Below are 26,391 nucleotides of genomic sequence, written 5' to 3' on the forward strand. Positions count from 1 at the left end.
TTTCCTCGTTTACAAGATACAGTAAAGCTTGTTCTTTTAACTGTAAATTTTTCGAATTTTTTATCTAAAGCAAGTTTTTTTTATCAAAATGGAATATTTCATGACAAAATTTTTCCCAAAATGTCTAGGGTCTTTTTTTAGGGAATGTGTTTACATGGTTGTCTAATGAACAAAAGGACTAGCAAACTTGCAATCACCAATGTGGTCCTCAGAGCCACATGTAAGTCATGTTGAGCGATCAAGTGGATTACGTCCGAGTGCTGGAGTTGTGCCCTAACCTGAGCAACTACAAATCACCCAATAGCATGCTCATAAGCAATTTAAATTAATAATAACTTTAATGCTGTTAATAAATAACTTAAAGCTGCACTCTCACAGATTGAATGTTTTTATATTATTTTTTGTCTTGGAACAAGGCAATTTTTGCGAAAATGCATGGAAAACAGTGCTATAAGACTGCTGACAAAAAATCAGATCGCAGGTTTTCAATGATATGTTCAAAAATTGATGTTTTATGCATTTTTCTTAAAGCATAAATCATTAAGTTTCTAACGTAAATATGAAAAATTGCTATCTGATCTTTAGTCTCAAGTCGTATGTAACTGTTTTTCAGATATTAACACAAAAAATGGCAAATTCCAAGACAAAAATGATGTTAAAACGGTAAATTTGTGAGAGTGCAGCTTAAAAGATGCATTGGCAGGATTTACTCGGGAAATTGCTTTTCAATTTCATTCCCAAGGAAATATGCTTACCTATACCATCTGTGAGGATGCTCAGTTTGTATTGAACAATGACAGGATCAAGGACAGGCAACTTATCACACAGAATATCGAATTGCTCCACCACAGTCAGCCCTGAATATGGCACTGTGTGGCAGTGGGTGTCATTAGCGACCGTAATACTCTTCCAGGTCTGATAAGCCCGATTCTGGCTTCCATCGTTGAATGTAACTTAAATACAGAATAATATACAAGAAATCACATACAGAACAATGAGATTTAAGGGGCTTTTCCAAAATGCATCTGACAGACTGGATTTTGAGAAGTGTTATCTGTCAGTTTTCTAGTAAAAGTCACAATGACTGTTATCTTTGACCTACTTACTGCAAAATGAGAAGAGCAGTCGCAGACTGCCATATAATTTCCCAAGCTAGTATCAACTTCGCCTTAGAACAAAGGACTACAATTAAACAATGGACAATAACTAAAATGATACTGCAACCAGAGTTATGTTTTTTGTGCAATGCACTTCTCCTAAATGATATCTATCTGAATAGGAAGTTTGATGTAAATACCTCAAAGATTTTTCGAGTTATGCTGGGGAAAAGATTTCAATGACTCACATAATCCTATACCATCACAGCTAAATTATGTGTCAGTCACTGTAATATAAAGTGCACCACTGATTTATAAAGAGCCTTTCGATTAACATCTTATATGCAAGGTTAAAGCCTGTTACCTGTGACATAAACAGCCAAGTAGTCCCAATGTGCAATATTTTTCGCAGGTCTGTCAAGAGTGAATGTGTCCAAGTTACTGCTATGTTGAAGGACATGGAAATCACAGTTCCGGCACTCCTCCATACTGAGACTTTGTAAACAATGTCGCACACTCCATGTGTAGGAGACAACTGGGAGGTGACAGTCAACACATACAGCCTTCAGAGTAGTCACTGTGGTTCGTGCCATGTACTGGTGACCCTTGTCTTTTGATGAACTACAGAACATTACTGAGAATTACAAATGCATACTTAAGCACTGACTGTGTATCATTATGTATGCTTCTTCAGGGGGAGGAATTGCATGACTTACAGAGATTCTCACATGGGTCACCACGGGTCAAAACCGATATATATATATAGGTCTACACATAGAAGTAAATGATGTTCATATCTGAATAACTTTTTTGACAGAAATTATATGAAAATATTTCATAGCCTATAAAAGACTATGCTGTTTTCTGCTTCTGCACTTGTGAAATATTGAAGATTTGCTTGTATTTAACGATGCAATTCTTGGCCGAAATTTCAACACGATGGAATTTTGTAGAACGTTGATGCAATGCTGTGTGCGCCGTGATTCTCTGTTTTAAATGCATTTTCTTAGTCGCAAGTAATATCTAAGAAGTCAGACATGTGCTTAAAAGTTAGTTTTCTTCATAAAGTCACATGATTCCTCACCCTGTTCTAGGTAATTTTGAATGAACCTGTACGAAAAGAGCCGCCTGGTTAATACACGTAAACCAGGCGTAAACCAGGCGGAATCAGAGCAGGAAACCAGCTGGTTTTTCATCAAAAAACAGTTGGTTTTGGATAGAAAACCAGGCGGAAACCTGGCGTAATACGGCGAATTATGCAAATGAGCTGGTCTTTAAAACCAGGCGTAAATTTGATGAAATCAGGCGCAAAAATAAATCCAGGCGTAAAATAAAACCAGGCGTAAAAATAATTCCAGGCGTAAAAATGAAACCAGGCGTAAAAAAATCCAGGCGTAAAAAGCTAGGTTAAAACATATCATCCATGTAAGGTCTACAAACAGAACGATGTAAAATGTTAAATCATAAAGCAATGAATTTTATTGATTTAATACTTGAATGTATAAATTTTTCACAGTAACTGATTTGAGCATAATGCATTTCCTGTGCAGTATCATATATCTATTATAAGTGTTCAGGTACATGTTATTTATTACTATCATGATTCTTGAAAATAAGACCTGTTACCAATATAAACACAGGCTTATGTTACTATCACCAGGAGAATGTTTTTATTTCACTTTCTCCACAGTCACTGAATCCCGCCTGTGAATGGTGATGCTCATATGATTTTCAGCTTGGTCCTTGTTTTCTGTCTAGTAGGTCATTCAGCATTTCTTTTGTAACAGTCATCTGTAAATATCAGATCAATTTTTATTTCATTGCAATGAAACATTGATCAAATGTTGTAGTCAACAAAAAGACAATGGTTTTACATATCTATAAGAAATATATGTTGTTACATTAGTACAGTATTATTAGAAGAATATACTTTTTATAAACTTCTCTAAAACTGTAACCCTTCATACATTGATTCCCTTATTATGCACAAATGTCTTATTGCCATGGTATATTATAAGCTAATTACATAAATAAGGAATATTATTGTTATAAAAAAATCATAGTTCTACTTCATGACTACATGTGTTTATATTCATAAAAAGAATAAAGTTGGAAAGTTAAAATTAAATGTAATAGCAGATAATACAGCAACCCACCATGTGGTTGAGCAGGGACGCAACCATTATTTTCTTTAGCTTTCCCACTTTCCCCATCCTATCTTGTTTGGTAACAGGATTCTCATCTTTGCCACAGACACAACATTGGCCATCTATAGTATTAAAATAATGACATAATGCACATACATACACACCCACATGATCATCAATGATAACTTATGGGGGTCAATTATAAAGAACAGTATATATGAAGTTTATTGCAGCTTAATTATACCAACTTTCAAGTATTAGAACTTGTGCATATATTCATATAATTACACACACTGTATTACAATCATGAGGCTTGCATCCCAGTGATCCAATTTGTGTTAATGGAGGTTCACTGTCCTCACTGAGCAATTATTAAACTCAAAATGTTTAAATGCTGTCAGATAAAGAATATTATACTTAATCACTCACCATATTTATTTATGTTCTTTTTACTGTGGAATATTATAAAAGAAATATGTTGAATCTGTTCTTACCTTTTTAAATGATTAGGGAAAAGGTTGATCCACACAAAATGAGCTTCAGAAACCGCCATGTTTACACATGATTCTTCTCCATACATTTGAATTTCCTACACAGATGAATGTTAACCTGATGCTGATTGGCTTAGATAAAACTCTCCAGGAAGCTTTCTGCCTGACCTTTGATTGAACTGATAAGCCCAGGGTGTGATACAACTGGACTCATAGAGAGAGAAATTTTGATAACATGTAGCAGTATTAAACTTTTTTATCAAAATAAATCATGAGTCAAATAATAAAGAGTTAGAAATTTGAATTTTACTATAAAATAATTAGTTTTAAATAGCAATTCTAAGGCAAGTTGCTTATATACTGGAGATAAGTATTTTTCAATTATTTTCCAGTTTCATCTATAATATCCTCTACAAAAAGTCAATTTTATTATCAATTTCTAACTGTATTCCTGTTAAAAAGATAAAGAGTTAAAACAAAAATTATTTAAAGCAAGCTTATTTTTGCACACTCCTATTTAAGCTTTAGCAACAGAAAAATGTCAAAGTATTATATTTAATGCCTAGTATGGAACCAAAAATATTCCAAGTCTCAATTTACGCCTTTTGCTTATTGCGAAAATGTCTAAGTCCAACTTTACGCCTGGTTTCGAAAAGTTATGCCTGGTTTGAATTTACGTGTCTTCATATCAGGATATTTTACGCCTGGTTTTGGGTTCGTTTTACGTGTCCTGCTCCTTTAGACACGTAATACAGAAAACCAGTTGGTTTCCGCCTGGTTTCCGTGTCCCAACCAGCTGGTTTACGCCTGATTTTTTCGTACGGGACACAGACATTCGAATGTATTTCAACAACAGCTTTGCTATTATAGCCCGTTATAATCAACAAGAAACAGAATATTAATATTTTGTTAAAGAGGAACTCTTACTCTCAAATAAGATTGATCACAATAATAACCATTTTTTTTAATAAACCAAAAAGGATTGATAAATGTTGAAAACACAGTAAATCTTTTAGCATTCACCAATCATTTAGTATTTGTACGTTTTCAGCTTTTAAATACACGGCTACAATCTTGTTATCAGTAATTAATATTTTCCATAAATGGATTATTTAGTAAGTAGTTAAAGGATTATAACTCAAAATTTATGTTTGTAATACATGTGTATGTATTGATTTTGAATAAGAGTGTCACTTTAATAATATAAGATGATGACATATTAACATATATTCAGATCTTAAAAGATTGAATTGCTACAAAGGGTTCAGAGCTTTTGTTGAATTATTTATTACCGCCTGTTCCTTGCAAATTGGGTAAAAAAGTTGACTTTAGGAAAGATACAAAATCAGGCCAAAACAGCTAATATAATGGCAAATATACATGTTTTCAATTTTGTATGCATACATTATGCTGGGAAAGAGTAAGTCTTGTCAAGATTATGTTTATTTTTCAAGAAATTCATTGCTTTTTTATTTATTAACGTTGTCTGCATTTATCCAATTGGGAAGAAAAAAATTGGGGGGGGGGGGGGGGAATGAAATTTTTTTAGCAAGGGGAAACAGCCTTTAGAAGGCAGTAAATTGCACCAAAAAAACCCACTTGGGTTACTAATGTATAAAGTCAAACAAGTAAGTAAGTTTGTCGAAGACATGCCTCCTGAATGCTGCTTTGTCAAAAGCGTATGGAAGATTGAATGAAGATGTTTTAATAGAAATACATTGATTATTAAGTGAAGAGAAACATTATATTCTTAGAATTACAGAATAAATTTTCATCAGACTATTAACTGTGACCTTACTTTTGATCTACTGACCCCCCTCATCTCCTGGTTAAGTGCAACCAAGCACTAAAGCTTTGTTGTCCTACATCAAATTTTTAGCAAGTTATTGTGCTACTAGGTTTTCATAAGACAGTTGACAATGACCTTGACCTTTGACCTAATGCCCTTTAATATAAAAGGAGTCACACACTGCCAAGGGAAACCTACTTCTTAAGTATCATGGATAGGGTTTAATCTGGGCAGACACTAGTTTTCATAAGACTTTTGAAAGTGACCTTGAACTTTGACCTAAATTGATAAAGTCAACTGCTGCTCATAAGACCAAGTTTTTGTTGTTCTTTTGGGCCAAATTCGGGCCCTAGAAACTGTTTCATCTCAATGTCTATTACCTAACATACTGACCTCAAAATCGATAGGTCTACTGCTGCTCATGACCTACCTGCCTTTTATGTTTAAAGCTACGGGGCCAAAACGTTCTTTAGTTATTGATTGGGAACCATGGTGATGGATGAACAGAAAGTCTGAAGGTTCTCTATCCTGCTCTTCAGGGGCATACATATCAGTGCACTCTGATCTATATGTCAATGTGGCCTTGCCTGATGGCATCACTAGTGCCCTAAAATCTATATGTCAAAGTGGCCAAGCCTGATGGCATCAAGAGTGCCCTCTGATCCAAGCATCAATGTGGCCAAACCTGATGGAAGCACTAGTGCTCTCTGATCCAGGGTTCGAATTTAACTTTGAGGAGCACTCGCAAAATGAAAAATCAACTTTAATCAATTTTATTATTTGCTTTATTCCCTTATAATATTGTCTAATTAAAGTAGAAATTCACACCTAAGACATATTATGAATATAAACTAGAACTCCGCGAGTCTGATGTGTCGCCTGACGAATTATTTACTGTCGACATTATAGCTGTTAGATTGGCATTTTATTCATTTATAGACAATGATGTTGCCATTTAACTTTCAAGTGTAGGTGGCATTTGATAGTTTACGAGATATGCCACGGACAAAACCTAAGCAAGAAAATTAACAAAGGGCAATAACTTAAAAATATGGCAGCAAGAGTAACGGTTCTTGTGCACTGCACTTGCCCTCAATGAGATCTATCTAGCTATGAAGTTTCAAGTTGATACCTCTTATATTCTTCAAGATATGCCCCGGACAAAACTAACAAAGGGCAATAACTCTAAAAATATGGCAGCAAGAGTTATGGTTCTTGTGCACTGCATTTGCCCTCAATGAGATCTATCTAGCTATGAAGTTTCAAGTTGATACCTCTTATATTCTTCAAGATATGCCCCAGACAAAATTTTAAGCATGAAAATTAACAAAGGGCAATAACTTTAAAACTAAGAAAGCAAGAGTTACTGTTATTGTGCACTGCACTTGCCCTCCATGAGATCTATCTACATATGAAGTTTCAAGTTGATAACTCTTATATTTTACAAGATATGCCCCGGACAAAACTTTAAGCATGAAAAATAACAAAGGGCAATAACTCTAAAAATCTGGGAGCAAGAGTAACAGTTCTTGTGCACTGCACTTGCCCTCAATTAGATCTATCTACATATGAAATTTCAAGTTGATACCACTAATAGTTAAGGAGATATACCCCGGACAAGCGAAAATGGCAATAACTCTAAAAATATGGCAGAAAGAGTAACAGTTCTTGTGCACTGCACTTGCCCTCAATGAGATCTATCTAGCTATGAAGTTTCAAGTTGATACCTCTTATATTCTTCAAGATATGCCCCGGACAAAACTTTAAGCATGAAAATTAACAAAGGGCAATAACTCTAAACATATAGATGCAAGAGTTATGGTTTTTGTGCACTGCACTTTCCCTCAATCAGATATACCTACGGAATAAGTTTCAGGTTGATACCTCCTATAGTTTAAGAGATATGCCACGGACAAAACCTAAGCAAGAAATTTAACAAAGGGCAATAATTCTAAAAATATGGCAGCAAGAGTTACGGTTCTTGTGCACTGCACTTGTCCTCAATGAGATCTATCTAGCTATGAAGTTTCAAGTTGATACCTCTTATATTCTTCAAGATATACCCCAGACAAACTTAAAGCATGAAAATTAACAAAGGGCAATGACTTTAAAACTAAGAAAGCAAGAGTTACTGTTATTGTGCACTGCACTTGCCCTCCATGAGATCTATCTACATATGAAGTTTCAAGTTGATAACTCTTATATTCTACAAGATATGCCCCGGACAAAACTTTAAGCATGAAAAATAACAAACGGCAATAACTCTAAAAATATGGAAGCAAGAGTAACAGCTCATGTGCACTGCACTTGCCCTCAATTAGATCTATCTACATAAGAAATTTCAAGTTGATACCATTAATAGTTTAGGAGATACACCCCGGACAAGCGAAAATGGGACGCGGACGCCGCCGACAAAAGTAACCCCTATATGTCGTCTTTTCAGGCGACACAAAAAGTATCTATCTTGAGTGACTCGACTACTAGAACTTGTTGATGGCTTATTCTATTGGTTCTATTGGGGGGGGGGGGGGGGTTCGGACAGACTCATCAGATGCTGGCAGCTTTTTAATAACAAAGCTGTTCAATAATTTTACATTGTTCACTTTGTATATTTACCCTCGCCATCAGGTAATTTAATGACCACTCGACAAGCACGCTACAGATTTCATTAAGTCTATAAGTATTAAAAACAATAACATTATAAATTTAAAATAAATAAAAGCAACAGTAAATGTAGCGTGGATGTTTTCGACCATGAAATATATCCATCAACGAAGTCTATTCATTTTGACAGTTGGGCGGAAATATATTCAATGGTTTACGGATTTTACATATAATGCGCGAAATTTAGCCAATGATTGAGCTAGGCGATTACGTCATTTGTATTCACTTTGTATTATGCACGCCTCGGAGCATCCCTGAAAGATTCAAGATAAAACTCGGCCTTTTCCGTATTTGTTATATTTTTGAAAACTTACTAGAGCGTGACTCTGTACTGTCTTCTTTATACTGGTAGTGTTAACATGCCACTTATAGGCTGTTTACACTCTACTACGTTGCGGAGTTAAGTTCATGTTTATTCTACTTTCCCTTTAATATTTTGTGGTCTAGAAAAAGCCACTCGCAGAATTTTACAAGCTTGAATAAAAGTCACTCGCAATTTGCAAATGTTCCTGGCATTTTGCGAGTATGCAAGTCTAAATTCGAACCTGTGATCCAAGCATCAATGTGGCCAAACCTGATGCAAGCTTAAGTGCCCTCCAATCCATGTATCAATCTTGCCTAACCTAATGGCATCACTAGTGCCCTCCAATCCATGCATCAATGTGGCCTTATCTGATGGAAGCACTAGTGCCCTCCAATCCATGCATCAATGTGGCCTTACCTGATGGAAACACTAGTGCCCTCTGATCCATACATCAATACGGCCTTACCTGATGGAAACACTAGTGCCCTCCGATCCATACATCAATGTGACCTTACCTGATGAAAACTTAAGTGCCCTCTGATCCATACGTCAATGTGGCCTTACCTGATGGAAACACTAGTGCCCTCTGATCCATGCATCAATGTGGCCTTACCTGATGGAAACACTAGTGCCCTCTGATCCATACATCAATGTGGCCTTACCTGATGGAAACACTAGTGCCCTCTGATCCATACATCAATGTGGCCTTACCTGATGGAAACACTAGTGCCCTCTGATCCATACATCAATGTGGCCTTACCTGATGGAAACACTAGTGCCCTCTGTTCCATACATCAATGTGACCTTACCTGATGGAAACACTAGTGCCCTCCAATCCATGCATCAATGTGACCTTACCTGATGGAAACACTAGCGCCCTCTGATCCATACATCAATGTGGCCTTACCTGATGGAATTACTAGTGCCCTCCAATCCATGCATCAATGTGACCTTACCTGATGGAAACACTAGTGCCCTCCAATCCATGCGTCAATGTGGCCTTACCTGATGGAAACACTAGTGCCCTCTGATCCATACATCAATGTGGCATTACCTGATGGAAACACTAGTGCCCTCTGATCCATGCGTCAATGTGGCCTTACCTGATGGAAACACTAGTGCCCTCTGATCCATACATCAATGTGACCTAACCTAATGGAAACACTAGTGCCCTCCAATCCATACATCAATGTGGCTATACCTGATGGAAACTTAAGTGCCCTCTGATCCATACATCAATGTGGCATTACCTGATGGAAACACTAGTGCCCTCTGGTCCATACATCAATGTGGCCTAACCTGATGGAAACACTAGTGCCCTCTGATCCATACATCAATGTGACCTAACCTAATGGAAACACTAGTGCCCTCTGATCCATACATCAATGTGACCTTACCTGATGGAAACACTATTGCCCTCTGATCCATACATCAATGTGGCCTTACCTGATGGAAACACTAGTGCCCTCTGTTCCATACATCAATGTGACCTTACCTGATGGAAACACTAGTGCCCTCCAGTCCATGCATCAATGTGACCTTACCTGATGGAAACACTAGCGCCCTCTGATCCATACATCAATGTGGCCTTACCTGATGGAATTACTAGTGCCCTCCAATCCATGCATCAATGTGACCTTACCTGATGGAAACACTAGTGCCCTCCAATCCATGCGTCAATGTGGCCTTACCTTATGGAAACACTAGTGCCCTCAGATCCATACATGAATGTGGCATTACCTGATGGAAACACTAGTGCCCTCTGATCCATACATCAATGTGACCTTACCTGATGGAAACACTAGTGCCCTCTGATCCATACATCAATGTGACCTTACCTGATGGAAACACTATTGCCCTCTGATCCATACATCAATGTGGCCTTACCTGATGGAAGCACTAGTGCCCTCTGATCCATGCATCAATGTGGCCTTACCTGATGGAAACTTAAGTGCCCTCTGATCCATACATCAATGTGGCCTTACCTGATGGAAACTTAAGTGCCCGCTGATCCATGCATCAATGTGGCCTTACCTGATGGAAACTTAAGTGCCCTCTGATCCATACATCAATGTGGCCTTACCTGATGGAAACACTAGTGCCATCTGATCCATACATCAATGTGGCCTTACCTGATGGAAGCACTAGTGCCCTCTGATCCATACATCAATGTGGCCTTACCTGATGGAAGCATGTATCAATGTAGCATGCCCTTATTGAAATATTTGTGCCCTCTGATGTGGCCTTACCTGATTAAAACATGTTCCAATTAAGCCTTACCTAATGGAAACATGTATTAAGGTAGCCTTACCTAATGGAAACATTAGTGCCCTCTGATCCGTGCGGCAGTAAGTCACAAACAGCTGAAAAAGGACACAAAACAATACTGTATAAAAAAAATATTATTCTGCTCATTAAAAGGAACTTTTAAAAAATATAAAAACAGATGCATTTAACTTTTAAAATTTGATGCAGTATCAATCCCTCTGTTGTATGGGCCTATACTATAAATAACATCCAAATGTACAGTACACTGAACAAGGTAGACCCATTTTTCCCTCCGCAGATTTTTGTGATTAATCACGGCCAACACAATGAAATTATCTACTGTCTGTGTTCATCAGAAATTTAATTTAAGGCCCTCGGTGATCTGTCCATTGAAGAAATACAAACTTCGCGTTCCTCGGAGGGGTTTATTCTGTGAAACTTTGCGGATATTTGATAAGAATGTAGTCGCTTAGGATAATTTTGTTTATGATGGCTACAGTACATTGCTGTTATTGTTTTTCCTCTACCATTTCACATGATTCATTAGCTTGCCACAAGAATGCAGTTGTATTACACTATTTGCACATGCATCTTATAATTGTGTCTTGCTTATGACTTAAAACGTTGATAAACAGATTTCATCCAAAAAAGGCTAGCTTACTGATTAAACATTTTCTGAAAATCACGAGGTCAAACACCCATTCAAAGTTCACAGTGCATGGTTGACATCCTTCTTGCCTCATTTTTGGCGAAAAATTACCTTACATGTCATGATCCTGGCTAAGCTTTTTTTAACCACTAATTATAAATAGCATATAATTGTATTCTATATTGTATTGATCAAGCCCGTGATATCAGAGGTCATGGTTCAGAATCGTGATAATGTTGTCTGTAATACGATGCATTATAAACACATGTATGCAATACATCAATGATTCAATGTATATTATTCACAAGTCAAGACAATATTCAATTGGCATTACACACACAAATACAAATTAAACTGTGGTACAAAACTTTTAAAATTTACAATATACATAATCATTTTTACAAATTAATTCTGAACAAAAATTAATACTTGTTACTATAATTTTATTCAAAAGTTCTGCTGTGGGACATAAAATTTGACAATTTCAAACGCTAACACTTATATTAAACTCTGCGGTGGAGATTTCAGTGAGGGAAAACTTTACCCTCGGAGGAATCCAGCGATCATCGACTTTACCCCTCAGAGTGATTGAGGAAAGCGGGTCTAACTTGAGTGTACTTAAAGGTAAAGCACAAACCTTTGAAGAGCCATTATTTCCTTGTGCATTGGCATAATCTGATGAAGTAAAGTTTCTGTGTCTATAAAACAGCACCACAAAAATGGCCTGCATACTCTTTAAGATTTTTTTTCTAAACAGCCTTTAAAAGGCAGTAAATTGCACCAAAAAAAACACTGGTACTATAGCATGTATCTCATTTCAGAACTGTGACTTACGAGCACTACTTCCCAGCTTGCAGTAAATTTTCCACGGACAAGGGACCATAGTTACAGCCTGTTCTATACAGTAAAACCCAACCGGACAGATGATACATGTTGAATGGTTCTGTCCAGGGGCATATGTACCTGGTGCACATGGAGATGGCTGGGATGAACCTACATGAGAACAAAAAAGTTAACATTCTGTAAAAATTAAGATACTCCAAGTAATAAAAGATGACCTGTGTTTCAAAAAGGACTTGCATACAATATGAAAGTACAAATGTGACGAGTGCACACATCATAAAGGTACAAATGCGACTTGCACACAAAATGAAGGTAAAGAGGGAACTACACATGTGACTTGCACACAACATGAAGGTGCAAATGTGACTTGCACACAATATGAAGGTACAAGTGTGATTTGCACACAATATAAAGGTACACATGTGACTTGCACACAATATGAAACTACACATGTGACTTGCACACAATATGAAGGTACAAATGAGATTTGTACACAAAATGAAGGTAAAGATGGAGCTACATATGTGAATTGCACACAAAATGAAGGTAAAGATGGAGCTACACATGTGACTTGCACACAATATGAAGGTAAAGATGGAGCTACAAATGTGACTTTCACACAATATGAAAGTACACATGTGACTTGCACACAATATAAAAGTACACATGTGACTTTAACACAATATGAAGGTACACATGTGACTTGCACACAATATGAAGGTACAAATGTGACTTGTACACAAAATGAAGGTAAAGATGGAGCTACACATGTGACTTGCACACAAAATGAAGGTAAAGATGGAGCTACACATGTGACTTGCACACAAAATGAAGGTAAAGATGGAGCTACACATGTGACTTGCACACAATATGAAGGTAAAGATGGAGCTACAAATGTGACTTTCACACAATATGAAAGTACAAATGTGACTTGTACACAAAATGAAGGTAAAGATGGAGCTACACATGTGACTTGTACACAATATGAAGGTGCAAATGTGACTTGCACACAATATGAAGGTACAAATGTGACTTGCACACAATATGAAGGTGCAAATGTGACTTGAACACAATATGAAGGTGCAAATGTGACTTGCACACAATGTGAAGGTACCAATGTGACTTGCACACAATATGAAGGTACACATGTGACTTGTATAAAAAGGAAGGTAAAGATGGAGCTACACATGTGACTTGCACACAATATAAAGGTACACATGTGACTTGCACACAAAATGAAGGTAAAGATGGAGCTACACATGTGTCTTGCACACAAAATAAAGGTAAAGATGGAGCTACAAATGTGACTTGCACACAATATGAAGGTACAAATGTGACTTGCACACAATATGAAGGTACAAATGTGACTTTCACACAATATGAAGGTACAAATGGAGCTACACATGTGACTTGCACACAGTATGAAGGTGCAAACAGAGCTACACATGTGGCTTGCACACAATAAGAAGGTACAAATGGAGCTACACATGTATGTAACTTGCACACAGTATGAAGGTACAGAAGGAGCTACACATGTGACTTGTACACAATATGAAGGTCCAAACGAAGCTACACATGTTACTTGCACACAATATGAAGGTCCAAATGGAGTTCTTCATGTGACAAACAGTTTCATCAAAATGAACATGTGGGCTTAATATTTTACTATTCCCCCATCTTCTGACCAATTCACAGGTAAAGCATAACAAGGCAGGATGAATATAGATTCATATTCACAATTTTGACAAACTATGTCCTAGGATATGCCCGGTGTAATAAACTATTTCTTATTTGACATTGAAGTAATAGAACTCACCTTCTGGACAAAAGAAGCCTGGAGGGCAGGGAACTAAATCAGATTCTGTCATCCTTGTTGTAGGGCAATAATAGCCTGCTGTACAGGGCTGGGGTTGTTCTGATCTCTCAGGACACACATAGCCAGGGCTACACACCCCGCTGGGAGTAACCAGGCCAATTCCTTGGCAGTACTCTCCGGCGGGGCATGGTAGGCAGTCAATCGAATACCAGTTGTCTTCAACAATGTTATGGCAGTCAAGACAGGTTTCGGAAAGGGCGACACTCATATCGTAAGGCATGTAATATCCAGCTCCACATGGCAAAGGCCGACCACCAATAAACAAAACAAATATATACATTTTATCATTCTTGTATTATCAGTATTTAAATTCTTTCATACAGTCAAACCCCTGGGCTCGAACTTGCTTGGCTAAAAATTCCTCAGTGAGTTGGACTGCAGGATGTATTAAGGACCGATTTTTTAATACTGAATGTAAGCATTCCAGCTTGGCTTGAATTTTTGAGGCTCAATGTATTTTTGGTCCCTAGGAGTACAAGCCAACAAGGTTTTACTGTACCATACATAAATATTTCCCAATCTGACATATGTTTTAAGTAAATCAGTCTATAAAAACATAACTCTATTTTGTTGAAATATATAGCAGTTTGCGTAAAAACTTCAAGCAAATGACTTCTGAAAAGGACAGACAGTGCAAGTTGAAAACTGCTGCAAAACAATGTAGACATAGAGCCCTACAGACATCAGTGATTGAAACTTATAAAAGAGAGAACCACATGGGTGAAAGTTGCAAATTTTCAAAATACTGAAAAATTAAGCTGGGGCCATGGTGCCTCAGGGCCCATGGTGGGTCCAGGGGTCCAGGGGGCTGGAGGCCCCCGGAAGCTCCAGGAATTAAGCATTTTAAAACACATTTCAAAGCCTTTCCTGTCTTTTAATCAATCAAGCTCTTTAGTATTATACCCTGGGGGTACAAACTTCATTGTTCAATTTTGACAGCAGTATTTCGATTTATTTCATTGTTTATTTTTTGCCTCAAATTTGCGGTATGTCGTAAAGTCGTAAAGGATACTGACTGTAAATATTCGGCGAAAACCGGCTTTTTCCGCCATCCAAGTTTTTGTTGGCGCGGAAACTGCCAAGGTTATTCGGAGAAGATTGGAATGACAATTCTTTTTTTACGAAAAGAAACGACTATTTTCGGAAACGTTCGGCTGATATCGCCGACAGAATTTTACCACTTATGGCAACGCTATTTATAGAACGAAATTGGGAAACCAGAAAATTTAACTTTGTTTTATCTTCGATTTTGAGTAGATCGCGATGTTGATAATGGGGTTTGGGGTACCCCCTCCACCCCCAGAAAAATTCCCCGGATTTACACGATTTAGAAAAATGATCCCTGAGAAGACGGAAAATACAGAATTCCGTATTAATACGGAAAACTTTCACCCATGTAACCACTGCTGAAAATGAAAGGGCATTGGCTTAAACCCTTATTGACATGTTAGTGGGTGATACGCTCATGTCACTTGCAAGGTGCACTGAAAAACCAGTCTGGCTTAATCCAAATAAAGGAACGCAGCTGAGGCAGCAAATGAGATGACATAATTGTTGCCTATATTCTTTAGATCATGTAAAATAATGAATTATCAAATACATTCTACAGCTTGAATTGACAATTCTAGGCTTTGAGGAAATACTGTATAATTATGGTGATTTTGGATAATCTGGTGCCTAGATCCTTTCTACACTAAACATAATATTTTGATCATGAAATAACCAGTGCTATTTAGGTTCAAGCATGAGTTACAACTGTAGACTTGATGTGACCTGACTTTGTCCTTAAACCAAGCTGGTTGCAACATGCGCTCGGCACATCGTCTCCATATGGTGAACATAAAGGGGCAATCTATTTCAAAAAAGTGGTTCATAAGATATGGAACAGACACAATTTGTGACAGACAGACATACACACAGACAAACAACTTGAGGAAAAAACAATATGAACCCCCACACAATGACCACAACCCTGCCAAAACCTCTGGCAGGGGATAAGAAGAAAATCGAGAAATCTAAAACTGAGACATATTAACTCACCATTAATACAATAACTTCCTGCTGGACATGGGTACCCATATATGTGTGTGGTACCCATAATACACATGAATCTTGGGGTGCAAGGTATAGGCTTACTGCCTGTAAAATGACAGGCATAGCCAGCAGGGCAGGGAACACAATTGCCCTGATCATCTTTGTATGTCCCTAAATGACAGAAATCCAAAAGACCTGCAAATTCAAGACTAAGCAGATTATTCATCTCTGTGATGTGTACAGGCAATAAACAATTAAAAATGGAAACGCTGTATTATAAATCCCCTTAATTTTAAGGTAAATAAAACAAGTGAGCAAAAGATAAAAAACAACTAAATTGAAGAAACTAAAAACTAAAAAACTAAGTAAGTTATAGTCAGTAACATCTCAATTTTAGTAATTAACATCTCTATTTTATTTGGATTAAACATACTGAACCCTTACTAAAAATATTCAGTTTCAATCCTTTTCTTCAGTTTTCTTTTTGTTACAGTGACATTGACCATTAGGAGCCACAAATGCAGTTCCATAAAATATCCCCATGAATTCTGCCTATATACCATGTTTGGTCAAAGTATGTCAACCAAAACTAAAGATATATAATAGAACTTCAATTATTTTTCTATTTGTATGAACAGTACCCATGACCTTGACCCTAGGGGGGCCCGAAATGCAATCCCCTGAAAAGCTTCCAGAAACTCTTCCCAACAAAGTTTGGCCACAATATGTCAACCTAAACTAAATTTATTCAGTTTCAACTGCTTTAAATTCTTTTTTTAGTGAAAGTGACTTTAACCTTAGGGACCCTAAACATGATCCCAACTTTACCAAATTTGGTCAATGTCTGTATATCCTAACTAAAGAAATTGAGTTTAAACTGTTTTTGTTTTTTCTAATTTTAGAAACAGTGAAATTGACCTTGACCGCGGGGGCCCAAAACACAATCCCATTAAGTTCTCTTTAAACTCTTCCTACATGCCAAGTTTGGTAACAACATGTCAACCTGAACTAAAAATATTCAGTTCCAACTGTTTTTTTTTTCATTTTTAGTAACAGTGACCTTGACCCTAGGGGTCCTAAATGTAGTCCCATAATAGGTTTCCATAAACTCTTCCTATGTACCAAGTTTGGTTGCAATATGTCAACTCTAACTAAAGTTATTCAGTACCTACAGTTTTTCTATTTTTAGAAACAGTTACTTAGACTCTATGGGCCCCAAATGCAATCCCGTAAAAGGTCTCAATAAACCCTTCCTACATGTACATGTATATACCAAGTTATAAGCAATAGGCCGACCCTGAAGTTATACAGTCCCAAACAAAATATATTTAAAGTAACAGTGACCTTGACCTTAGAGGCCCCAAACACAATCAATTTTAAGGTCTCCATTTACTCCTTATATTTCTATATATCATGTTTGGTCAACCCTAACTAAAGTTATTCATTATTATCCATTTTCTAATTTAGAAAAAGTGACCATGTCTCTCGAAGCCCAAAATGCAATCACATGAAAGGTCTCTATAAACTCTTCCTATATACTAAAATTGGTTGCACTTAATGTCAAAAAAATGCAGTACCAACCATTTTTCTATTTTTAGTATTAGTAACTTTGACCTTGATCCTAATGGCCCCAAGGAAGTCCCATGAAAGGTCTCTAAAAACTCTTTCTATATAACAAGTTTCGTCACCATATGTCAAACCTAATGCCAGCCCACCCCAACAATGGCATACTTCATTCGTATAACCAGGTTTGACTTTTTGAAAACCTGGTTTAAAATATAAAAAAAAGCCTGTCAAAAGCAATAAAAAAGTCAATCAACTCTGGTAAAAGACCGAAGGCGGGGTTCCGTTATCGGCATAAACTGCGCTATTTTTTATTTAAAATGGTGAAGAAATAGTGAAGTAATCTTTGTTTAAAGTCTTTATTCGAAGCAAAATATTGCCTTCTGACTTAGCTTTTATGACCCAATTTATCACATGGTATTATAACACACACTGATTTAAGAATGTGTAGTTTATTCGGCAGAACAAAATTTCTATATTAAGTAGCAGTAGCCTTGACCTTTGAGGGAACGGACCTAAAAGCATTATCCTAAGCAAGCTCTCTGTATGTTCTTAATATACAATGAGTTTGGTGTCCATATGATGAAAGAAACTGTATTTATTCGATGGAAATAAAATTTCTATATTTAGTTACGTTGACCTTGACCTTTGGCGGAACAGACCCAAAAGCACTCTCAAGCGAGATTTCTACATGTTTTTACACTTTCTTTGGTGTCCATATGATGAACGAAACTCAAATAAATCCCCCGAATCCAAATTTCTATTTTATGTAATGGTGACCTTGACCTTTGACCGAAGGAACCCAAAAGCGAACCCTCTACATGTTCTTACGATACTACAAGTTTGATCCCCACAATGACATACGCCATTTAACTGAGAAGGCGGACCTGGTTCAACACCGGCAATCAGCAGAACATTTTTTAACCGTAAAGCATCTGGTACTTTGCGAACCAATGAAACTGCCTCATTAATTACTCATGATTACGAGATTTTCCTAACCATATTGCCCACGGTGCACGACGGAGCATAGCGTAGTGAGTATTGGTTGTTTCTGACAATGACCCCAAATATGAGTTTGAGTATCTTGTTCTGTTCATGAAGATGGAAGAATATATGAGCCAAATCGCGCGATTCTGGGCCTTCGGACATATTTTTGCCATTACAATGTTTTAAGGTATTTGAATGCCATGTAATTTCAGAAAGATCATCTGAAATTTCATGATGATATCACTTAATTTGCGTAAGTTACATGTTTACAAGTGAGATCATGTAAAAATGCGCATTTTGAATACTAAATTTGACGTCATTCAAATGACGTTGTAATGAAAGTGCATTATTCAAATGACGTGCAAAATTATTGTATCAATATTACAACTAGCTTATAATTTAAATTATTTTCTTATCAAAGAATCTTTAAGGAACATAAATTAAGATAAAAATAATGAATCATTTTTGTATTTTTAATACATTTGGCCATTTTAAACATAGACTATCAATCCAGTCAAAATATGTCGTGAGGAAATCCATGGTTGCTATGGAAACATGCTTAAACCAATGGTCAGAAATTGTCGAGAAAATGATGCACCAATGACAAACCTTAAAAAGAAAGAAGTCAGGAAGAAATTGATTTACATAGAAAAAATCATTATTTTTGGCATTTTTTATTAATGATTATTTCTTTTGTAATAATTATGTCCGAAGGCCCAAAATCGTGCAATTCCGCTCATATACAAAAAACTAAGGCCAATATAAATTTATTAAAAAGAAATGATAATTTCACCATTGAATGTAATGTGCTCATGCTCTTTCTTATTGCATAAGGGACCATATACATGCGTTTCTAGATGAACCATGAACACAATAGTAACAAGTGAATGTTATACATCAACACTGTCAAGGTATGAATTAATCACTGTTTCTGGAAAGTACCAGGCCGATAGGCAAATAAAGACAATTCGAGTTAATAAATTTCAGGGGCAGTGGAAAAAAAGGAGACGGGTGGAAATGAAAATCTAGCAATTAATTCATAGTCTCCTAAATCTATTAGCCAGGCGTTGATAAATCCACTCGCCCGCTTGCATTTGCAAGTGAATATCGAGGTCGGACGAGTATAAATTCAATCAAACTTGTTCGCCCGGGCGAGTAAGATTCTCTAAATTAAAACATGAATCCATTTCATTTTTGAAAACCTAATTATTGTGGAAAAAACACCAATGTAAAAACAGTCAAACTGAACTCGGAAATATGACGTCATGATGGAAAAGTATATTTTTTTATCAAATGCACATAAACTAGCATTCAGTTTAACTGATTATACATTGAAGATGAAGTGTCAGGGAATGGAAGCAATCTAATTATAATAATTAACTGAATTATAAAATGATTATTAAATTAATTATAAGAATGTTTTTAATAGTTTGTAAACGATAAAAAACGCTAATAGACTGTCACAGTCTGGTTCTCTTCTTCTGTTTAATTTAATCACGCAGTTAAAAAATGCTGTTACAATAATCAAGCACTGATTGTGTCTGTTAAATATGTAGGGCAAGTATATTTTGTGCAGGGCGAGTAGATTTTTAGGAAATCCAAGAAAAATTCAGGGCATGTAAGCTCTTCTTGTTTACATGCACTGAAAACTAGAACTGAAACCTACCATCTACACAGACCTTCCTCTCAATCTCAAGGCAAGGTTCCCTAAGACTAGCAGCTGTTCGCCCACTCCATCCACACCAGTAACCATTAACGCAATTGCCCACGTCAACGCTTTTTGTACATTCCCTGTGAAGGGGACATGCAACGCAGGTAACACCATCACTCTGGTAGCCAAATGGACAAAAATAGGCCCGTCCTGAAATCATGATCAACAAGAAATATATGGAATGATATACATGATTCATTTTTCTGTATATAATTGTAGTGTAGCTAAATCAAATTTAAATCAGTACCATTTATTGAATAACATCCATGTTGTGGCCAAAATTGTGAATTGATCATAAAATCGTTTTGAAGATGAGTAATGTAAATAATGAATAACCCATATAATTTGCTATATGTTATACAGCAACAACTGTTCATAAATATTAATGTTTTTTTTTTATTTTATCATAAACATTAGGCTTTCATTGGAAATTATGAATGATTCACAAAAGGGAACAAATTGTAAATTCCATGCAATTGCATGACAAAATTACAGCCTGGACACAACCAACAATACTCTTTGTGCATATGTAGCATTTCATAATGATTCAACTCAGTGTGACCTTGAACTTTGAGGTAGGGTCATGGGTCTTGCACGGGCTACATCACTTTATTTACAAAACACATGTTCCATAATATTTTAAAATCCCTCTGTGCATGACCAAGCTACATCCCAGACACAGACAACCAGACAGACAGACTCCAGTGTGTGTATACCACGTGATAAATTACGTCATAAATGCTACGTCGGAAGGCAATATTTTGCTTCGAATGATCAATTGAAACACCCTAGGCTATTTTCCAAAGAGGTTCAACTTCAGAGAGGGCCAAGTAGCAAATGACGTTGCGGTCAAAGAGGGGTATTTAATGCAACCTTTTTTTCTGTATTGACACAATTCCTAGTTAATGACCTAATTGTAGATTCACTTAAGTTCAGGTGTTATATGAATGAATACATTAAAAGCCAAGTTATGGATGAATGAAACGGGAGGATAAAGATGACCTTGACTCAAACCCCCTTAAAAAGCAATCTCAAACTAGTTCTTCACATAAGCTTCCTTAATAACTCACTGGGTTATTTCACTAACTATCAATATAAAGTTACGTTTTTGGGCCTAAAAACACTAACATTCGTTTCGGGTTACCCAACCCTACCTAGGAAATAGGGGCCGACTCTACCGTTGTTATTGTCAGTTGCTAAAAAAAACTTGAAAACCAACCCAAGAAACCCAACTTTTAATGCCATTTACAGAATATAACTTTAACACCATTCTCCAATGATGAGAATAATATTCTTATATAAAGTCTAATAATAATAATAATAAACAAGAAGCTCCAGAATGTGACGAAACCAGGTTTTTGTTATGGGCAATCAGAAATTATAGCCAATTAATTTGTTGTATGAGCAAGTTCAATCTGCAGCTTCATATAAGCTATATTCACACTAAGATTCATCACTATCCATCAATTCTACCTAAGTTGTTGGGCAGAAAAACATTTTTCTATTTTTAGGAACAGTGACCTTGACCCCACCTCCCAAGCTAGCTCTTCACATAAGCTACCTTCGCTCTAAATTCATCAATATCTATCAATGCTAACTAAAGTTATTGGGCAGAAACCATTTTTCTATTTATAGTAACAGTGACCTTGACCCCACCCCCCTCAAAAAAAAGTTCCAAGCTTGCTCTTCACATAAGCTACGAGTACCTACACACAAAATTTCGTCAATATCTATCAATCCTAACTAAAGTTATTGGGCAAAAAACATTTTTCTATTTCAAGTAACAGTGACCTTGACCTTAGCCCCTCCCCCCTCAATAGCAATCCCAAGCTAGCTCTTCACATAAGCTACCTACACACCAACTTTCCTCAATATCTATCAATCCTAACTTAAGTTATTGGGCAGAAACCATTTTTCTATTTTTAGTAACAGGCAACCTTGACCTTAGCCCCACCCCCCTCAAAAGCAATCCTAAGCTAGCTCTTCCCATAAGCTACCTACACACCAAGTTTCATCAATATCTGTCAATGCTAACTAAAGTTATTGGGCGGAAACCATTTTTCTATTTTAAGTAACAGTGACCATGACCATTTTTTTATTTTAAGTAATAGTGACCTTGACCTTAGCCCCTTCCCACTCAAAAGCAATCCCAAGCTAGCTCTTGACATAAGCAACTTACACACCAAGTTTCATCAATATCGGTCAATGCTAACTAAGGTTATTGGGCAGAAACCATTTTTCTATTTTAAGTAACAGTGATCTTGACCTTAGCCCCTCCCCCCTCAATAGCAATCCCAAGCTAGCTCTTCACATAAGCTACCTACACACCAACTTTCCTCAATATCTATCAATCCTAACTAAAGTTATTGGGCAGAAACCATTTTTCTATTTTTAGTAACAGGCAACCTTGACCTTAGCCCCACCCCCCTCAAAAGCAATCCTAAGCTAGCTCTTCCCATAAGCTACCTACACACCAAGTTTCATCAATATCTATCAAGGATGTTACCCTAACCAAATCATTTTTTTAAGCCTTGGGCAGAAACCATTTTTGCTATATTTAGTCACCTTGACCTTGACCCTTACCCCCTCAAAACCAATACAAGGCTTCCTTTTTAGATAAGCTACCTACACACTAAGTTTCAATACTATTCATTAATCCGAACTTAAGTTCTGGGGTGGATACCAGCCACTCAATGACTTATTCTAATAACCCCGTTTTCAATAAAAACCTGGTTAAACCACTGAGCACATGGGTTCAATATATTACAACTATCTAGGCCAGCTGATTCTGAAGAAAAGATTTTTAAAGCTTTCCATGAAGTCCAATAGTAAAAAGGAGCCCCGCTCCCTGGCGCAGACAATGCGAAAGTCTGTCGGACATGTCCGGTATATTTCCATTTTGACCGACGAAACTTTTGTTTTGGTTGGTCACAATGTCCGGTGAAAAATTAGTTTAATTTTCAGAAAATTTACTTTCAGCTTCTAAATAAATTTTCAGAGTTATTTTTAACTATTATATCATGATTATTCAACGTGTTAATCCGTGTATTACTATTTGTAAACCCCGCTATGCATATGTTTCGGTAAAAGCCGAAAAAACACGTAAGGTTCCGACTTCAGCTCGTACTCTTATACTTTTTAATAGACGTAATTTTATGGAAATGTTCGGAAATTACAGAATTCCGTATGTAATTTTTTTCAACGAAGTGGTTCCCGGCAATCGTGTTCATTAAATATGATTATGAATATACTGAGTTGACACTCTTTCCGCTCTGTTTAACATTGCCAATAACAAGAACTCTACTTTCGTTTTTGCATAAATGTTGTGCCCGAGTTACACTTGTAGTACAATTCGTTATATTTTATCACCTTTCTGTATCTTTAATTTAAAGATGAATTAAAAGAGTAAAATCTAGCTGCTCAATGGGTAGACGAACCGGATATGAGTTTTTTCGGGAGGAAAAAAATATGGCTTAAGATGCGAAATATAGAAAAAAATTTACCTGATGTTTAGCTTCTTTTTTGTAATTTATAACAGTTGGTCACATCTAACAAAGAAGATCTAAACCTGTTATAATGGGGAATTACAAAACTTATTTAGATAAGAGGCTTAAAATCAAGGTTTAGGCTGATGTAACTGAATACTGTTTGTAACATTGCGACAGGTAAGAATTTGGTGCGACAGGTAAACTTTCAGTGTTTACCTGTCGCAATGTCCTGTGAAGAAAAAAAGTTTTCGCATTGTCGGCTGGAGGCAATGTTTTTTTTACGAATCAACATAAGTTGAAGGAATTTGATAGAGGGTCATTTAAAAATCATTTCTGTGAAACTATTTTAGGTCGGGCCAGTGGATTCTGAGGAGAAGCTTTTCAAAGTTTTCCATTTAGATATATATAATAGTGAAAAGTAGCCCCGCCCCCTAGCAGCCATGCTTTTTACAAATCAACATTGGGTGAAGGAATTTGATACTGGGTCACCGAAGGAGCATTTCCCTGAAAAAATGTTGAAAATCAGCCAACAATTTCGCAGAAGAAGATATTCAAAGTTTTTAAGTTCTGCATGGAACCACTTTTATTAAAGGAATATGGAAAAGGACAACCTTAGAAACATTCTTGCAAAGTTTGGTTGAAATTGTCCCTGTGCTTTAGGAGAAGTTGTTTGAAGGAAAATGACGACTGATGAAACGGACAACCACCCTATCACAATAGCTCAAACTGAGCACGAAGCTCAGCACTTTGTGCTCAGGGTGCTGAGGTGAGCTTAAAACTGTACATATATCCATTATCAATAAATAAGCCTGAATTTATATTCAAAATCACAGAGCTACAGATAACTTTTTTACTTAAAGTGTATTTTACACCCTTATGCAATCAAGTAAAGTGTATGGTACACCCTTTGGTATTCATTAAAGTGTAATGGCGATTTCTAAAGTGTATTGATACAATAAATTACAAAATTGAATGACTTACTTTACTTAATGAACTTTATAGTACAAATTATATAAGAACTTACACAAAATTGAAATGTTGCTCAGCTAATTACAAGTCCGGATTTATTTAATTAAAACATTTTTACTACATGTACTTTGCTTCTTGGCTTACAACCTTCTATAAGTCTGTCAGGATAGTGTATCGATTTGTCAACAAAGCAGTCAAAACCGCTAGCGTAAAACGGTAAAAAATACTCGGTAGAACTTGACATGCCCTATTTTTTTTTAATCGTACCGGTACAAACAGTGTTAAGAGTTTTTATACTTTAGATAGGAATTTCTCCCACCTCAGATAAGTAGATCCAATAATTTAACCATGCTAGATATTCTTATCTTGCCCACGGGCGAAGATAAAATGCCTATATATAGAACTCCTTTTAATGGTCACCACATTGTAATAACCTCCCTTGTTGAAGACTGTCGTCAGTAGCATCAAGGAAATCTTGTCTTAATGGTAATATTTAGAATGGCGATTAATTATTTCTCGCTTCAAATGTCACCATAAAACAGCTTTCACGCACCATTCAAGAAATAATGCTTCATTCTCCTATTTAAAAAGACCGATTTGACTATTAACATTAACTGGATCACTGCGCGGATATCCATGACAACCACGTGCTATCGTATATCAATACGCAATTATTTTCACTAAGCACAAAAGAGTTCCAGCAAAAAATACATTTTTACTTAATTTTGTTTAAATGAGGTGGGAGAAAAAACATCTACCATAGCCGCTAGTGTAAGATAGGTTAATCCCGACCCTCGCGCAGGGTGTTTTGCGTAAACCTCGTTTCCGCAAAACACTCTACGCTCGGGTCGGAATGAACCTATCTTACAATCTCGGCCATGGAAGATACTTATAATCTTTATGATAATCACCAAACAACATTTTTCATTAATCAAAATTCATATTTTGCTAATTGAAAGCCTGTTAAGCTTAAGAAGTTTCAAGAAATTGGGGCCTTGGGATTTGTTAATTCCTTTTACTATACTTCATTGAACTAAGTTAATAGCAGTCATCAAAATTACTTGTTTGGATAAACAAGCCCGGATTCTTATCTAAATGCTTTGCATTACTTTTTTAACAAGCCCTGCTATATAAAATCCAGAATTTGAGCAAGCCCATAAAGCAGTTGACCTGAATTTGACAGGGCACGCAGGCTTGTGCTAATTTTGACCACTGATGAAGGGTGCTTATTTTAGTCACCATGTGGTCGGTTGGTTTGTCTGTTGCAATTTCCCTTGTCTGGAGCATAACTTCAAAACTACTGAATGGAATTTAATACAGTGATAAAACTTAGTGAGATAGAGTGCAGTGTTCAAGAACCATAACTCTATTTTAGATAATTACTGAGTCATTGGCCTATGTTACTTAAAACGATTAGATAGAATTTTATTAAACTTAAATTACCCATTACCCATAACCATTACCATGGTTAAGCAATGTACAGGAACCGTAACTCTATTTTAGCTTATTAC

At 36.5% G+C, this 26,391-nt stretch overlaps 1 protein-coding gene and 1 long non-coding RNA gene across 2 annotated transcripts in view; both read right to left on the reverse strand.

The window, feature by feature from the left end:
- Nucleotides 1-26,391, reverse strand: part of LOC128226323 (neurogenic locus notch homolog protein 1-like) — a 63,016-nt gene that overhangs the window by 12,450 nt on the left and 24,175 nt on the right. Inside the window, exons 6-11 of the mRNA XM_052936209.1 lie at nt 20,379-20,573; nt 14,069-14,284; nt 12,244-12,402; nt 10,804-10,855; nt 1,462-1,718; nt 756-953 (exon numbers count right to left, since the gene is read on the reverse strand). Coding sequence (XP_052792169.1) covers nt 756-953; nt 1,462-1,718; nt 10,804-10,855; nt 12,244-12,402; nt 14,069-14,284; nt 20,379-20,573 — 1,077 coding nt within the window. The remainder of the gene's footprint in view (nt 1-755; nt 954-1,461; nt 1,719-10,803; nt 10,856-12,243; nt 12,403-14,068; nt 14,285-20,378; nt 20,574-26,391) is intronic.
- On the reverse strand, nt 2,773-3,803 carry LOC128237179 (uncharacterized). Its single transcript, XR_008261518.1, has 3 exons — nt 3,739-3,803; nt 3,254-3,366; nt 2,773-2,888 (listed from the first exon to the last, which is right to left on the reverse strand). It is a non-coding gene; the product is annotated as an uncharacterized LOC128237179 (long non-coding RNA).

The sequence above is a fragment of the Mya arenaria genome, chromosome 1, assembly GCF_026914265.1.
Source record: "Mya arenaria isolate MELC-2E11 chromosome 1, ASM2691426v1".
Classification (NCBI taxonomy): Eukaryota; Metazoa; Mollusca; class Bivalvia; order Myida; family Myidae; genus Mya; species Mya arenaria.